The 18,190-nt window shown below is 34.8% G+C and overlaps 2 protein-coding genes across 2 annotated transcripts in view; one reads left to right on the top strand and one right to left on the bottom strand.

Annotated features, from left to right (window-relative positions):
- CERKL (ceramide kinase like) overlaps positions 1–5,655 on the top strand; it is a 96,104-nt gene extending 90,449 nt beyond the window's left edge. The window contains exons 12-13 of the mRNA XM_016164611.2: positions 612–784; positions 1,654–5,655. Of these exons, the coding sequence (XP_016020097.1) occupies positions 612–784; positions 1,654–1,735 (255 nt within the window). The 3' untranslated portion in view covers positions 1,736–5,655. The remainder of the gene's footprint in view (positions 1–611; positions 785–1,653) is intronic.
- The window catches only part of ITGA4 (integrin subunit alpha 4), a 74,980-nt gene continuing 57,710 nt past the window's right edge, over positions 921–18,190 (bottom strand). Inside the window, exons 18-28 of the mRNA XM_016164610.2 lie at positions 14,235–14,385; positions 13,096–13,191; positions 12,392–12,471; positions 11,914–12,003; positions 10,039–10,129; positions 7,854–7,961; positions 7,007–7,132; positions 6,266–6,385; positions 5,039–5,137; positions 4,548–4,667; positions 921–4,006 (exon numbers count right to left, since the gene is read on the bottom strand). Coding sequence (XP_016020096.2) covers positions 3,902–4,006; positions 4,548–4,667; positions 5,039–5,137; positions 6,266–6,385; positions 7,007–7,132; positions 7,854–7,961; positions 10,039–10,129; positions 11,914–12,003; positions 12,392–12,471; positions 13,096–13,191; positions 14,235–14,385 — 1,186 coding nt within the window. The 3' untranslated portion in view covers positions 921–3,901. The remainder of the gene's footprint in view (positions 4,007–4,547; positions 4,668–5,038; positions 5,138–6,265; positions 6,386–7,006; positions 7,133–7,853; positions 7,962–10,038; positions 10,130–11,913; positions 12,004–12,391; positions 12,472–13,095; positions 13,192–14,234; positions 14,386–18,190) is intronic.

Raw genomic sequence — 18,190 nt, forward strand, 5'->3', positions numbered from 1 at the left:
TTTCTTCGTTATTTCAGAAAATGTATTATATTGTTCACTATAGTTTCCTTAGGCAAACAAGCAAAATTGAAATTGAAAGTTACTTTGCATCATTCTAGAGGGGTCAGTAAGCAAACACATTTATCTTGCAACTTGTGTCCATCTTTAGAGTGGGGTTGAGGCAGGCAAACACCTACGGAGATTATATTTGACTTTTATTTTCACCTACATAAGTTTAGATCTATGTTCTTCCTATTAAATTTCAAATGTGAAACTTACATTAGAGTTTGCCTTACATCAGTTAAACTAGTTGACAAGTAATAATCAATCCAGTGGATTATATAAATCTCTGGATCTAGTGACCAGTATTAAAGATTGTCTTTAATTGGAAATCCTACAATAATGTCATTATCGTAAACAGTTTTATAGACATTTACTGTTTGTTAAAAAACAAGTTTGCTAGCTGCTAGATCTAAATGGAACAGGACAGCTTTAGAAAAGGAGTTCCTTTTTCCAGAGCCAGTGGGGGATCCCTGGTCATAATTCAAGATTCAAAGCTATAAAAATCTCAGCATGCAAGAGAACACAGGGATAAAGGAAGTACTATGATTATTTGCACTTGTTTTATTTAGTTCAGTTTTCCATTCGTTGAGACTTATACTGTTGAAGAAGTAAAAGTTTACCCAAGGAATAAAACCAGTGGACACAGTCCAGAAGATCAGCGACATGAAACTGCTTCAGAAAAGAGTTTTCCTTGGAATGTAGATGGTGATTTAATGGAAGTTGCATCAGAGGTCCACGTTAAGTAAGTCTGATTATTTCATGGCCTTGTATGTTCACCAGTAGACACAAAACTAATAATATCATGGAAGATTTCTTATTGTAAGTATCAACACAAGCAGTTGAATGAATATATATACATACACACACACACACACATATATATATATAATTTTAATCAGTAAATTCGGGAAGGATAAAAAGATGTACAATTTTAATAAAGTATGACTTTACATTATCAATTGTTGTGGAGTCAAAGCATTGTCTTCGGGTATGAGTCTATAGTGGCATTCTGAATCATTCTTCAGAAACAATACAGATGATGCATGTCTACAGTTTCCATTTTGACTTTTTAAAAATGGATCAAAATTTTAAACCTGCAAAGCCATCTGAGTAGCAGATTGTTACAGTGTAATCCTTCAGTCTTTTAAATTTTTTTCACCCATAGTTAATACTATAACACTGTATTCAGCAGTTCACTTTTATCAAGTCTTTTCAAAGCACTCAACTTACTTTATATAGGAACAGTTTTACATATTTTTAAATAACAAGAGCAACTGGTATATATAACTTTGGACCATGGAAACTCATTCTTGGTAAGCTTTATGACTACAATGGACAGAAGTAGGCAGGGGCACCCTGGGTAGCCCACTAGTTATGAGCTTTCTGTGGGCACAATTGACTGAGTTTTACAGAGGAAATGGAGAGCATTGGTCAGTAAAGGAAGTTAAGAAGGCTTTATCAGTCCCCCAGCTCAGTTTTTCTGGATTGTAGCGATTGTAGCTGTATGTTTGTTGGCTATCATGTACTGTACTCAACTGGTAGATGCATGTATATGTGAAAAGGAACAATGACAGGTTGATGAAATAATTATACATATTTTATTATTTACAGATTGCACCCTAAACTTATCAATCTTTATGGAGGAAGCATTGAAGAAATGAATGATTCCAAAGTAACATGTGATTGTTTGTAACAGAAATATGAAGGTATATGGTCATGCTTTGAGCAGATATCTGAACATGAAAATTAAGGAAATTGCTATTTTTGGTATTGCTAAACATTAGCTTCTAGGGCTTTAAAAAAACCAATATGAAATGTACCAAAATCTATTTATTTGAATTCTAGTTTTGGGAAAGTATTGGAACAGAAAGTGAGCATTTCATATACTTAAAATTTAAACATCATGCTATATCTATTTTAACCTAGATAATTCCAAAGTGAAATAATTTGGATTCTTTCATGTTTCAGGATTTGAGTCCAATTTTGATGTTGAATCTCCTATAGCCTGGTACAAACAGACCACAGAGCTCACATAAGAATGCTGTGATTTTTCCTAATGAGGTACCTAATCCGGTGAGGTTAAATTTCAAAATCTTCCTAAGATTTGCCAAAACAAACCCTCTTTTTTTTTTTTTTAATTTGAAAACTCAGATTTTCTTAAAATGGTAGGGTTTTAAAATTTATAATACAGGTAATATTGAAGAATTTTATAAAAAATTTTGAGCTGTGCTATTCCTCTTGCTCCTGGAAGCCATGTCATCCTGCGGTCATAGCACATTGTTTTCAGTGTATTCAGTAATACCTGAAATGCTGTTATTCCTGAATAGGAAAGAACCTAAATTTCCTCAGGGATCATCCTGAGAAAACAGTTCTAAATTCGAGCTTGATTTTTTGCACCGGCGATTCAAAACATTCTCCTGAACTTAGCTTTTTATAAAAAAAAAAAAAAAAACGCAAAAATAAGCTTCTTAAAAATGTATACTTTAAATTATGATTTTTATTGCCACATAGAGTTCAGGAGGTTTCATGCTCATCATGCTTTGGTTTCACTACTCAGACTCTTCAGCCACAAATCAGACTACAAGGTTGTGAATGAGTAATTCATAGGGATTAGGCAGTTTGAGGAAGACAGCTTTTGGCAGGGACTTCATATAAAGCAATATTTCCATAACAGTAGAGACTGCCCTCTAATTCATCTTTTGATCACTTCCTATAACAGATTTAGCATAGTTTAGATGAAAGTATATTCTGCAATCTATCTAGTTCATATGGATGAATAAATATTACAAAAAAAGTTGCATTTGTAAATGTGAAGGCATTTAAACATAAATTATTTAAAATCCAGAAACTATAAAAAGGAATCTAAGTTACACCTTTATCACTAAAACATATGTTCATTGGATGTAAACAATCTGTATTTTGAATTTACAGTTAAATATTTGAATAGAAGAGTAACATCCAAACAACTATTTGTATATTGTTTAGTTTAACGATGTTTTACAGAGTATCTAAATTTGTATGAATTATTGCCCCCGTCTTGATAGAGCTTTGGTTTTTAAAAATTAGGTATAGTTTTGATATTTTACATCTGTCAGCTAAAGTGCAACATTCATAATGTGTCCCAGAATAAAGTACTGTTTTCATAAAAAAAAATTTTTTGACTAAAATTTACTCCTGGGTACTCTAGATAAAATTGTGTTATGGATTTATACCTATATAAATGTATTTTTCAAAAAAGTTATATATGTATATATACAGAATGAAGAAAAAAATGCATAGCTGTATAAACAGTTATCCAGAAGTCATCCCCTTAAGCTCAAACCAGTGTATAAGTTCAGGCTGAAGGTCGTTCTTCAGGCCTATAAAATTCATAGACTGCTAAATAAATGCATTACTAGTAAAGATCTTAATAGTCACTTTAATGGACCAGTTCTTTAGCAGAAAGTATTTCAAACAAGTCTCAAAGATCTATTGGAAATGAATTATTACCTATTCAGTGAAATTTGTTTTACTGAAGCAAGTGCATGTGGTTAATGTTTCCTTTAAAGGAATGCTACTTCAAGTCCAAGACTTCCAATTGAGTTGTTTCAAGGTAGCTTCGAGGGATTACTCATTGAATAAACTGAATGCTTTAGTGTTTATCCATTTAAGAACCAAAAGAATATCTCAATGTTAAATATTACCTTTGCAATTATTTTCGCTCAAAGAGCAATCATCAAAAGAGCAATCATCATTTGAATTGTTCATGTGCATTATGAGTAAAAGTACATGAAAAAACTCTAAGCAGGATTTGTGGCTTTTTGTAAACACTGTCTTATATTTATTATACCTGAGTCTGTTATTAGTTCTCTGAAAGTCTTTACTCATCGTCATCATCATTGCTTTTACTGTTAATGTAACTCCAACTCTCTCTTCTGTTTTCTTCTTGTAGGATGGATTTGTACTGTCTTTTAAAGAAGCCAGCCTGTAAATAGCATTGCATAATCAGTAGTGTGTAGATATTTTATGAGTATAATAAGTCCTCAATGTGGATAAGTTCTATGACTTTATGTGCAATGTATAACAAAACTGATTTTACCATGCCTAATTAAGTTCCTGATGTTGAGGACCTGAGATATTTCTTAAGCCTGTGTCCTATGTAGTAAGTAAAATTAGTTTTGGAAATATTGAGTTAGCATTTGAGTACTGAAGGACTGCTCAGTGATACTTGTACATACTCTTCAAAACTGACATTTGATAACGTACAGTTTTTCAAATGCTTTATCTTTCAAAACTAGTGTTATGTGTTGCAAATAACATCTTTAAGAAAATACATTTTTCTAGAAGGACTTAGGTACTGCAGTTAGAAATATGAGATCAATAGTGTATATTCACTTATGAATTTTAAAAATGAACATTAAAAATACTGAAAATCTAATGACTTGGGAGTCACAAATTATCTTTGAGAAAATCAGGAATGGCGTTTTAAATGGTTTAACATTGATAATTATTAAAGAAAGGCTTACCTTCCACATAACATATGAAATCAGTAAAAGTAGAAGAAGTCCAAAGAACAAGCTGCTTACAATAATCACTACATTGAAAATACGTTTGGGTCTTTGATGATGTAGTCCTTCAAGCAGAACCTACATAAATCAGCCAAAATAAAGACCCAGCAGTTTAAAAACTTGCTATGATTTCCCTTGAAGTCCCTCCATGATCTTCAGTAACATTTAGAACCACCCATCCCATTCCCTTGCTGGTTCTAACACAACTCTAGGAAACAATGGGAACTGTTTAGCAAAACAGTAAGTATTGTAGACTTTATTGGTTCTTCCTCTCATCCTACCACTTCCTAAAAGCTGTGTCGTTGTCTCCTTACAGTTGTAGAAAATGCCAACTCTACATATTTAAAGGCCTCCAATGATCTAGTCAAAATCTATTTTCCTGACTAAACACTTTAGCAATGTTTTTTTCCTACAGTCTTCATGTTTCAGTTAAAAAAAGGTAATCTTACATGTGCAATGTTCTCATCCTTGTTTAGTTCAATAACTTTTGGATTTGGTTCTGGAAAAGCTGTTGCTCTTATTTCAAACGTGAGTGCTGCAGTCTCATCCTGTATAACAAAAGAAACATCACTGTAGCCTAATTCATAGCTTTAGTTCATGAAAACATTAATAGAGGTAATGTCTCATGATCATTACAGTCTAGAGGCTTCCACAATTTATTTCACTATTTGTAGTTAATTGCAGTGCTTCCTCTGGTTCTCAAGGTACAGTCTTTGTATAAATTTATATGGCATAATTTTTGTCGAAATTCTTGTATTAAACATGGTAGTTTGCATATATTTAAATCAAATTACTTGCTAGTTACCAATGAACTTTTCCCTGGCTATTTAATTTTTATCCCCAAATACTTTTTTTTCACCTGATAAACCTTTCCTAAAACTCATTTTATTTGGCCACACAAATTTTTTTGGTTTTCCAGTGCATATAAGTTTGGACTATGCAATAATCAAGTGTGCAATAGCATAATGTTAAAAAAAAATACTAACCATAACCTGAGCCTGTTGGAAAAAAGGCACCATTAGACTTGGTCAAGTGTTGTTTAACCTTCGATTTATACAAAAAAAAAGAGTAATATCTGCAAAGTTCAGTAAGACAGCTATGCTTGTACCAAGTGCTTTATAAAATTCATCTCATTTGATCTGTAACATCCCTGCAAAAGAGATGTTACCCATATTTATCCGATCAGGAAACTGAAAAACAGAACTCTAGATAAAAACTGATTTTATCTCTAAGTACTTCTCATAAATATAGGAAGAAGCCCAAGGAGTATTTAAGTGTTGTTATTGTACATTTCCGTTTTATTGTTCATAAATTTTGATGTTTTGGCTTGATTTTAAGAAACCTCATTTTACTTAGATTGATTATATTTTTAAGCATAATTTGAAATAGTTTGAAAAGCACTTTATATGAAATGTTAAGTTAGTGAATTTCTTTGATTTAAACAGTTGGACATGCTTTCTAAAATAAACCACTTCATTATCTGCTTAGTTACTAAAGCCATGCCATTTAGACAATGTATTCAGGTAAAGTAATAAATTGAAATAGTTTGAGTTTTACTCCAATACCTTCTTAATTTGTTGAATGGCTCTACATGCCATGCTATTTGTATAAGATCGTTGAGTTTGCAGATTCTGTATGAACTTATCCACAAACTTGTCACTGTATATTAGACTTACCATTTCTAAAATGGATGGCCGACCCTCTAAGTGAATGTGAACACTGACTTCTTTTCCACTTTCCATTTTCCCAAAATTGCATAAGAAGTTTAAACAATGTGGATCAGCTTTTAGGCAGTACTTGAAAAGAATGTAAAAGAGCTACATTAAAATTTCAACATTTTCTAAAATGATAGCTAAAATATTTTACATCTGCTTTCTCCAGTGGCATTTAAAAAATGTCTTAAAACATAGTTTTACAATTTATAGATTGTAAAAAAAAAATCAAAGTTTTTGAACTGGACCATGTGTTTTCATTATTCTTATGAACTTAACCTTCTGGGATAGACTTAAAGCTCTGAATCAGAATCTTGTTAGACTAAATGCTCTATGTCCATTGTAAAACTTGAATCATTTGAAGAGTAAGATTGCTTTCTCACCAACTCCCCCCGCCGCCAACCCCAATAAATTGACTAAAAAAAGAGTGGAAAATTTCATGCCACAGAGTCTGCTGAAGGGTCTGAAACAATAGCTGGCTGGCACGAAATGGGCATTTGTTAGATAAAGAAACTATATAGTATATATTTAACCCTGGATCTATCTCAACTTTCCAATCATGCCTGTTCCTCATATGCAAGAATATTACCTGAACTTATTTCTTTCCCATACTCAGCTGACAGCTCAAACCCATTGATTCTTGGTTTTAAGTGTGTCAGTTGTATATGACGAAGAACACTGAAATCTGAAAAAACTGAAACTTACCAGAAGCCTCTTATCGGTCTTCGACAAGACTCTGAAGAAGTCTTTCAAGATGTCCTTTGCACCGTTCTGCTGCTCTGATGAACACTTTCTTTCATAATTTTTAAAATGGCATTCGCCAGTAGTAGTCTGTAAAAACAAAGTGAGAAAAATCTTATCAATAGCAGAACACAAACTACATGCTTTAAAAAGTTCTATTGTTAACATATTTTTTGACATTTATTTGGGAGAGATTAAATCTCTGCAGCAAAAACCTAGCAAAAATTTAGAGGGCTGGATATAGATCCTAAACTATTCCAATAACCTTAATCTTCAGAAATTAGTACAATGTGAAAAATAGATGTTAGCATGAAATTAAACATTTACAAAGTAATAATGTGCTAATAGCAGCCTGTCCTACCATCTAAATCTGGAAATCAGGATTCTAAAAAAATTAGATCTCAAACCTACTTAGGTTTATTGTTTATCTTGAAACTGGGAGAATAAAAGCAATTCTGATGAAATCAACATAAGAACATTGATTCTTGAGTAATGATCTGAATATTCTTTTAAAACAAGTCTAAATTACTGGTTTTTCAACAGTGTTCTTAAGTTTTATGGAGAATTCTACCAATTAAATGAATTCCACAGGTCTATATCACACACATACACACACAAAATGTACTAAGATGGTAGAACATAAGTCAAAGGCAGAGATTCCACTATAATCCTAGAGTTCTAATGCAATGTATATCAGAGTATACTCAGATGCATGGTGAATGCACAGCTTAGAGTAAGTGTGACTGAAATACGTTAACGAATCTTCATTTTAGCAATATCACTAACGATAAAGGAAGGAACACATTGTTACCTGGACATCCAAAATGTTGAACAACTTATCGGTTTGGGGGATAAAAGAATTTGGTACCATTATCTCCACACTAACATTTGGAGCCACGCTATGGCCGGTATTGATAACCTAATAAGAAAAAATTTTTAAATGATTTAAAAATATTTTTCATAAATGTAAGTATAGATATTAAAGAGCTTTTAAAAGTGAACCCATGTTTCATGCAACATTTATATTGGAGGTTTGTAGTTAGCAACTGCACAGCAAAGGGAGACAAACTATCCATAGTGAGAATTTTAAAGTTTGTTAATAAGTGCAACCTCTAGTCGTTATCCCCAGCCCTCTCCTTGGTATTAATTAGGCCAAAATGTCCAAGCTGATGTTCTATTGTAGAAATAGTCTAAAGAAAGAGACATTAACAACATGTGTTTGTATGGCACACGGTGCATCTAAAAAACTATGATCAGTTAGTTGGTTCTCATAACTCACCTGTGAGGTAGGCTGACATTTATTCGCCAGTTCAGGAAAATGCTAAGAGGTGTTAGTTAATGTTGTGTCCAAGATGAAAGTTAAAAAGTGACAAGAACTGGGACCAAAACTCAGATGTTCTGATTCTAAATCCTAAGATGTTTTCATAAAATCACTCTGCTGAGGGGACAATCATCAGCAGTAAGTGAATAAAAATCCGTTATTTTAGGGTAATTATAATGGTAATACACTCAGAAAATAAAGACGGCGTAGGTTATTGGTTTTAGAATACTTCAACAGGTTTTTAAAGAATGTATACAGGAATGATATTTCATTATTCTTGATAAATTTGGGGATTGCAGATCCTTGTAAAGGAAATTTGCCTCCTGAGAGCTTAACTAAAAAACCAATACAGTAAGTCAGAAAAGAGAGTACCACACTATCTGAACAGAGTAGCCTGCTGCACAGATTTGCAATATATTGAATGTATATGACATAAAGAAAACATGTTTTTGGATGTGGGACAGGTGGTGATTGCTAGGCCATGCAAGGACAGGGCAGTTCCAAAGGCAGTGTCAGCAGTGCCCAGATCTTTAGACAGGATCTTCCTGATGCCAGCAAATCATCATTCTGACCTACGATGTTTTTCATCCTTGTTTGCCTAATAACATTTAGACCTCCAAAAACATCTTCATACTTGGACAGACTCACCAAACCTACAGACTGAAAAGTATGTACAATTTCAGTCACTCTATTATAATTTAACTAGAAAATACTGGTTAACTGTCATTCTAAATAAATAGGTCTTGTAGAGTCCAACTCAGTTTTTGTTTCTTGTTATCAAAGCAAAAACCTCACTGGGCTCTGACAGGACCATTTATTTAGATAGCTAAATATTTTCACCACTACTATGTAACAAACACTTGAGTATACATAGATTTGACAGGATTTCAAGATCATTCCAAGATCTGGGGGAGAGCCCAGGAATTTGCATTTTGCTTAAGTACCCCAAGTGACTGATACATATTTTGAAAAGCATTGCCTTACATAATATAGCTAATCTAGACTTAGATTCTATATATGGTCATAGAGCTTTAAGAATTTTTGGACAATACTTTTGGTTCAAAAAATATTTCTGTGGACTATCTCCATCAAAAACATCCATGGTGAACCAAAAATATCTTTTTATTAGTATATTAATACTTCTGGATAATGATAGTACTCTTTACTTTTTAAAAAGTTTATTGAATAAATGATACATCACTTGTCACAGGTCATATACCTATGGCCTAAAAGTAGGTATGACCAAGTAGACCTTAAATGGATATGGGAGGTAAAAGCTTCCTTTCCTTCATAATTTTTGGGCTTTTATAAAGCCTGAACCAAGAAGAGATTTGACCGATTTCCACCCAAAGATGCCTTCCCTTGGCATCTAGTGGATTCACTTCTTTATCTAACTTTGCCAGTTTCAAGCATTACCTCCATTTCTACTTGCTCATTTTCACATGTACTGTAAGGAGATGCGGGCTTGAGGAACAGGGAAAGACAAATAAGAAAAAAGCAGGAGCCTGAGAGGAAAGGGCTTGAGTTCCCATGCAGCACCTTGTTCCTCACCCTTAGTCAGCTGTGGTGGCCCGTGGGCTGAGGGACATCACGAATAGATGATGTCCTCTAGAGCAATGTATCGGTAACATTCTTTTGGTTTATTACAAATATCAACACAATCATCTTTTCTTACGTGGAAAGTGAAGTTCATTTTCTCTGCCATGCATGTTTCAGTCTCACTGTCCTCCTCTGGTCCATACACAAACGAATTTGGGTTTACAGACCTGATAGAAACAAAATTTTTTTTTTTTTTTAAGTGTGACGGTCTTACAATGTATTGGGTGTGTGTTAGACGTCAGGCGGTGCTGGGTGCAAGGATGCCAATATTCATGAGACGCATTGCCCCATTCAAGATTTGTACAGTCTAGTTGAACTTGGTTAACTGTCTTTTTTTATGAGATAAAAGTCTTTGTAGTCTGGATTAAAGCATATCCCTTAAATATGCTATAATCCAGACTATACGTGACTCCTAAGCACCATGGAATACTTTTGATTTCTTGTTAAGAATTTTATTAAAAATGTAACGAAATTAGAAAGCCATGTGTTCTGACTTGGGTGAAAAATCTCTCTTTCCACCAATACCCTTTGCTTGCTTTCCCAGTACTGCTTGGCCCATTCTACTGAAGTGATTCATGCAAATTTGACAAATGAGATAAATTCTTAGCTTTTCCCTAGGGCGCCAATATCATTCTCTACCTCAGTATAGCTTACCTATTTTTGAGTTATTTCTTCTCACTCCCTAATTCCTGCTGGCTATTTGTAACGAACCCCAAGTCTGAGAAACAATTCAAACACCAATAAGTATGGTAAATTTTTTGTTAGCATGCAAGGTTGTCACTCTTTGACCTATGATTAGACATGTATGGTCAATAATGTACCCGAAGAAATATTTCTCTAGGGAAATATTGATTCTTCAAGTTGTTCATCTAATATGAAGTAATATAAATTAGGGACCCAATACACAGGAAAGAAATTAGAAATATTTAGAGGTAGATTTAAGCAGTTAAATAGTTGCAGAACTTTCCTTGCTCAATATAACCTGATATAGATAATGAAGAAAATAGGACACTCATTATAGGAAAATCAAGGAGGGCAAGCAAGACAACATTCAAAACCAAGAAACATGCAATCAGCTTTTCTTTGCTTCCCACTGACATTTTAGGTCATCTGCCTTTATCGCCCTGCGTGTTTAATCTCACAAATTTGCAACTCGATTCTATCAGTTTTAGAGACTGATATTCTAGATAATAAGATGTCATCTTTATTGGTGGTTAAAATGATTGGGGATGGTTTACATTTAGAGCAATGAGGAAACCTCATCGATTCTGTATTCAATTGTTTTAAAAATGTGTTTTTAAACAAAGATTAATAGCCTAAATAATTTCTCAAAAAATCATTAAAGGTTTTCTTAATACTCCTCTCGTTCTTTCTCCATACATTTCCTCCTTGAATCACAGTCAGAACTACTTAAACAATTACTAAAATTATGAGGAATCAGTGAATACTGGCCCTGGGGCCATGGTATTCGTAGGTATAAAGAGTGGAAAAGGGATACCCTGTAGCCAGCACTCTCATCTCTCAGTCCATCTGCCACTTAGGTAGACATGGGTTCTAGAGAGTAGTGATTTGGCCAAGCATATACTTCTTTAAATTTCACACTGGCCACGGCCGCCGAATATAATGCAAATAGCACTACTCAACTCCCGGGGCAACTGGCCTGTGCTACATACAACTAACAGGCTGCACATGGCCCACTAGAGGCTTATCAGGTTCTCCAGCTGGGCACTAGTTTGATGTGGTCTCCGTGATGATTAGAGTGCATCAAAATAATGAACAGCTAGTCAGGGGACTGCAATGCCAAGGTAATCGTTAAGAGACAGAAATAAGAAACAGCACAGGATCTTTAAAAAAAAAAAAAAAAACAAAACAAAAACTTTATAGTTTTGAGCAATAATAGACCAGTAATAAAATTTAAAATCAGCTCTCAACCTTAAGAGTGTCTACTTACCCGTGAACAGCTAGCATGACTTCATACTTCAGGGGCACCACTACAGTCGCTTTGTTACGCTTCAGATTGTCTGTGACCCCTTCGTTTTCACTACAGAAACAAATAGAAGATGCCCTGTCAGAATCCATCCAGCACGAAAAATCATCTTCAGAGAGAACTAATTACATACTATGTGTAACTAATATACTCGGAGGTTGGTTTAAATAATGCTTTCAGGGGAGTGGTCATGAAAGTGGAAGTGATAGGAAGAAATTTTTATGACAGGGTTTGCAAAAATTTGCTCTCATTATTTATACTGTTATTTGCTTCTATGCTGGTTAGAGGGTCTTTTGTTTGTTTCTTCGATCACAGAGGAGGAGTCTTCTCCAGGTAATAGAACACGACTCCATGGTTCCACTAAGGTCTTTCGACCCCCATCCCCCCAAAAATCAGGGGTCCATTTCCTTTAGTACAATTAATTTTTCACGATGAAATATACCAGGTGGCGTGCACTGTGATGTTGAGATCCTCTTCTGCTCTGCTGAGTGAGCTCGCATCCAGGAGAAAGCTAACATCTATCTGTAAAAGAGAAGGAAAGCTCATTTTAAACATAATCTAAAATACATTTTATCATCTGAATTTAAATTTTTCTTAGTTTTTCTGTGGAATGCAGATTTGTAACTATATTCTAGAGTATAAACTACCCCTCATTTGGGCACTGAGCTACAAGGAAGCTGTTGGGTTTGTGGCAATTTTAAAGCATCAGCATTTCCTCAAGTGACATTCAGAGACAAAGCCTCTGAATGTAAAGACAGGCAGGTCTAGACTGACAAAATTAGAGATGCTTCAACAACTTGAGTGAGGACTCTTGCCAGAAACACCTTTTTGTATAGCAGAGGTAACATGCCTGGCAGATAGGACCACCTGGGGTGGGGGGAGTGTTGGGGAAGAGTGAGACAGGAGCATAATTCTGATTGACACATTCACATTCCCATCTTGACATAAATATGTGCTCCTTCCCCCTCCCTTTTTTTTTTTAACAGTGAACATTGCCAAGAATATAAACACAGTCTTAAATAAAGATCTCAAGCCCAGTTGGATTTGATAATAATAAATTATATATTTGTATGTAGCATAAACACAGGAAAAATAGAAAAAAAATTCTATGTTGGTAAACAAAATTCATAAATGCTAAATGCTTACCCTTGAGAGATGATCTACAAATATATAACCAACACTGCAGTCAAGTTTTACTATGCCAGAGCTGTCTGTTACTTCGCAGTTTATTTGCTTCTCTTCCTAAAAAAAAAAAATAATAATAATTGGTTTAGGTAGGAAGGGTTTGTAACGTGTTTAAGGATGATTTTGGGGGAAAAAAATCCTCCTCGAAGAATGTGTTTAAGATATTTAATTGCAATAACTGTAATCACAATAGTGTGTATATATATAAATGTATATTTAAATATTTAAGGGAAATATACAATTGGCAATGTTCACTATGTATATGTATAGATATATATTTCCCCGAATATTTGAGCTTTCCCTCTTACTATTGCAAATAGGCTCTTAACACTCCAGAGAAAGGGAGTAATAGATATTTGTGAGAGATCAGAGGCATCTATCAAAGGCCTCTCTAAATGTCCTTGGTGTGAAGAATTGGTCTCTGGATGAGAGATGGGTACGTTTGCTAAGAGATAGAGAAGAGTCCAAGGAGAAAGCAGTTGAGGTTTTGTCTTTGAAATTCAACCTTATTAATACCTCACTCGTGGATTTAAATGCTCACGACTGAGGAACGGTGTCAAAAAAAAAAAAAAAAAAAGTCCCTGGGTGCTTTGCACTCCTTCAGGAAAAGAAACTTGCTTACACAGTCTAGTTGACACCAGGATTTTGGAATTTTGGAGAATTGCTATTCTAGCATGTTGAAGTCCTTTGGGAACAAGACTGAGTGTGAACTTCAAATGCAGAGTAGTAACCCTGGAAGCCCAGCATGAGGATCAATATTGCTGTGCAGGGACCCAGCTGAGCAGCAGCAGATGAGGATGTACCAGTGAGAAAAGCAATGGCACCCAAACAGCTTGCTTGGATAACTGGACAACTGTTTCTCCTAGTAGCATTTGGAAGCAGAAAACTTACTTTCTTGTTCTTGGCCAGATCCGAAGGTATTTGTCATTTTGATCAGGGGCATGGAGGAAGACTCAAAATCACTGGAAGCTGGAGTCATAAGTCTGAGTAAACCCCAGATATTTAGACCTCGAATTGATGAAGTCAGTTGTACCATTTGTTTTTTTAAAAAATTAAGTAAAATGTCATGTAGTAGATCATGCTAGTTGTTTGATACTTACCAGATCTAAAATCTTAATGAAGTAAAGACCAGTGGGTAGTTTGATATGCAGAGTTGTTTCATATGCATCATCTCCAGCATTAAACAAGGACACGTTCAACATTAATGTCTTCACGCTTCCAACAACAAGATAGGTTTTATTTTCATGTGGCCTAAAATTAAGTAATATTATTTAGTTCTCATTTGGGAAATAAAAATCCCATCTTCTCATTTATTTATGCCTGACATAAAATATTAATTTGGAAAACCAGCCAGGGGAAAATGACCCTGTGTAAGTAGATGCAAGTCTATGTTAAAAAACACAATTTCCCATGTTTCAGATAAATTCAGTCGGCTATTACCCAAGTTTGTTTTTTAATTGGTTATAATTAAACTAGTCTGCTTTCTGTTTTACTTTTCTGTTTAACCTCTTGCTTCTACAATTTTAACATATTTTCTTCATTGTCTTGCAATATTTTTCTAAAAGCAAAGCATTTTTTCCTTTTTCCTTGAATGGACATTTAACTAGCTGCTGACCAAACCAAAGGGGGGACATGGGAAAAACTGAGGAAATAGGGACTAGAGAGAGTATTTTCACAAATATAGAAGATGTTTTGGTGGAAGTGAATAGGCAATGAGAAAAGACTGCTTTGCCTAGCAAGTGAGTCCAACTACAACCTGGTAGACTAGAATTTCTTAAGACAGGTCGGTCACCTCTACCGATAACGAGACCAAAATCAAAACAGAACTGCAGAAATGCTTCACCATCCTGTGAAGTAAGCCTCAGTTGCCTCATCTGTAATAACTACTATTCAGTGAAGATTTGAGCCATGCACAGTCCGTGAAGCCCTCAGGACAACACATTTATTATACATGAGGAATCTGAGGCTTAAGAAACTCATTTAAAGTCTCAGGGCTAGAACGTTTTAAAGTCTCAAATAAATGCAAATCTTCTCACCTATACAGCCCATTCTCTTTACCAAATGAGAGTTAAAAGAGTTGAATGCTAAAGAAAACATCAGTTACAGCATGATTCTATAAGCTTTCCTCAGAGACAGACATTCATAGATATCCAATAATTTAGAATTTAGATAAAGTAGTTCAACCAGAGAAGGATGTGACCCAAAGCAAAATATCAGGTGAGGATAATCATAGGAAAGGTAAACATTCATCTAGCACTTTCAAGTTTAGAAAGTCTCTTCAATAATGTTTACATTGTACCATTTGAATCGGCCTCCATATAGATTAGTGTTTGAATAAACTATTTCTGGAAATGCTAAATGCATTTAATAGTTATTTGTGAATTAATATAGAGTCCTAATTCATTAGCATGGCATATGAGGCTTTTATGAACTGCCCCTGCCTCACTTTGCATTGCACAATTCATTCCTTTGTTTTAGCCATACTTATTTACAAAGAGGTGTCCAAACACACCACGGTGTTCTATGTATTCAAGCTATCCCTCTACTATTGACATTCCTCTTCATGCACCTGGCTAACTTCAAGTCTTAGACGTTCTCCTAGCCAGTACTTATTGCTAACACCCCTCACCCAGCATTGCACCCCTACTAACAAAGTGAGGTGTGGCTTCTCCCTCTCGCAAAGCACACTGGGAACCCTTATCATGCAATATTTTAACACTGTCTGGTTATTCTTACCACAAGATCAACTTCTGGAGAGAAGATGTTGGGTCATGATTATCACTATTTTCTCAGACCCTAACATTATAAATTCTATCAAATTATAGCCATGTTTATCTGTTCTCAGTGTTACACAATCCTACATGTTTCATTAAGTAAGCATTCATGCGATCTGTACCCCACGCATACAGCATAACATGGCAATACAATTTGAATTGACCAATGAATTAATGGCTGCATCCACATTAAAAAGAGAATAGAGTTTCTGAGAAGTAAATTATTCTTATGAACCTCGGAATGTGAGAACAATTATAATTTTGTCCCCCCTTTTATACCTTTGTAATATAACTAAGAAATTGGATAGTTTGGTTAACACCTAAAAGTTCTTCCCCTCTTATCCTGATTTTCTTCTTTTATAAATTTATTTATCAAGGTAGAACACACATAGAAAAGTGCACATATCCTAAGTGTAAAGCTCAGTGAATTTTTACAAACTGAAAAACACACATGAAACCAGCACCCAGCCCAAGAAAAATATACCGGCACCGCAGAAATATCCTTATATCCATTCCTTCCATTTACTCCTCCAAGTATAGACTGGCTTTGCCCAGTTTTATATTTCATATCAGTGGAATCAGAGTCTGTAATCTTTCTTTACTCAAAATGAATGTAATCAGGCTTCCTTTACTCAAAATTTTGTTTGTAAGATTAACCTACATTGGTGCATGTACTTGTAAATTGTTTATCTTCATTAGTGTACATGTTCTACTTTGTAAATATACCACATTTACTTACCCATTTACATTTTATCCATTCGACTATCATTGGCGATTTCTAGTTTGGAGCTATTACAGCCTTTTGGTGAACACAGATATATTATTCTGTTAGGACTGTCTATGATATCTTTATGGCTTTTTGACTCAGGATTAATTCCTTTAAATCTCTAAATCTTGCCTTATTTTAGCAAACATCTTAAATTATACTAAAGAACTACATATACTATAAGGAACTATATTTAAATAACCAAAAATAAAGACATACTACAGAACTGTCATATGAAAAGCAAGCGTACCATAGAGTAGAAGTTCAAAAACTGCTGCTTGAAGGCTAAATTCAGACCTCTGCCTGACTTTGTAAATATCGGCTTATTGGAACACAGCCACGTTCATTCATCTGTGGCCGCTTTTGGATGACACTGGAAGAGCTGAGTAGTCGAGATGGAAATCTCTGCCCCACAAAACCTAAAACAAACATTATCTGTCCCTTCTTGGAAAAAGTTTGCCAGCTTTCACCACAAAACAATCTGATTGAAAAGTAGAACTAGTTTCGAAATAAGCATACACCATAACATTACTTTATTTAAAATCTACTCTATTCTGACAGGAGTGGCTCATTCCAAACAGCTTGGGATGCAGAATTAGAGAAAATAATTCCCCATTCCTCATAAATCCTTGGTTGGTACTTGAGACACCAAGGAAAAAAGAATGAAGAACACGTCCACAGGTAGCTGCTCTAGCTTCTGATCCCTGGGTTTGAGAAGTTGGACGTTTCAGGAAGGATGTACAATAACTAACAAAGCAGTAATTTTAAACCACAGCTACTATTTCAGGGTGGAAAAAAATAGACTCAGTGAAAGTGTATTATTTCTCTGAACATTTCAGGGAATGGCTGCAATTTGCTCATTCCTGTGTTGTAAACCTCTGCGTTACATAAGTATGCATCTGCTTGGTGGCACTGTATTAAACGGCAGGGAAGAAATGTGCGGGAACATGGCTGTCCTACATTCCCCCTACTGTTCTATTATCATGTTACAACTAAAGGAACCTAGGAGCTTCTAAAAGTAAACTTCAGCTTGACATTAAAGTTTAATTAAGACTTGTAGAAGGGCTGCCTAGAAATAGACATTTATAAAATATTCTGGCTTGTAACCAAAGCATTAGTCACTGAACACCTTTGGGAAAGAAGCTGGCACTTAGACAAGCAACAGAAGGTGAAAGCACTGCATAAACAGCCAGGTTCCAAGACAACAGCAAATTAAAGAGAAACGCAATATTCACATTTCAGCAGCTAGACTCGTGGTTTATTTTTCATTTTAAAGCTATTTTGCCACATTACCATAATTACGATACAACTCGTTTATATCTACATCTTACTGTATCTTGGTTCATTAACAAGGTGCCGTTGGAAAGACACCCACCAGCTCTTTATGGGAGACATAATAAAGGACCAGGTGCACATCTGGAAGTGCGACGAGGCTAAACCAGCTTTTCCCAGGAATCATAGTTCATTCTTCATTAAAACATGCATAATGCAGACTTGAAATTTACAAAGCAGCCTA

This window comes from Rousettus aegyptiacus, unplaced genomic scaffold (genome assembly GCF_014176215.1).
Source record: "Rousettus aegyptiacus isolate mRouAeg1 unplaced genomic scaffold, mRouAeg1.p scaffold_m13_p_2, whole genome shotgun sequence".
In the NCBI taxonomy this organism is placed as follows: domain Eukaryota; kingdom Metazoa; phylum Chordata; class Mammalia; order Chiroptera; family Pteropodidae; genus Rousettus; species Rousettus aegyptiacus.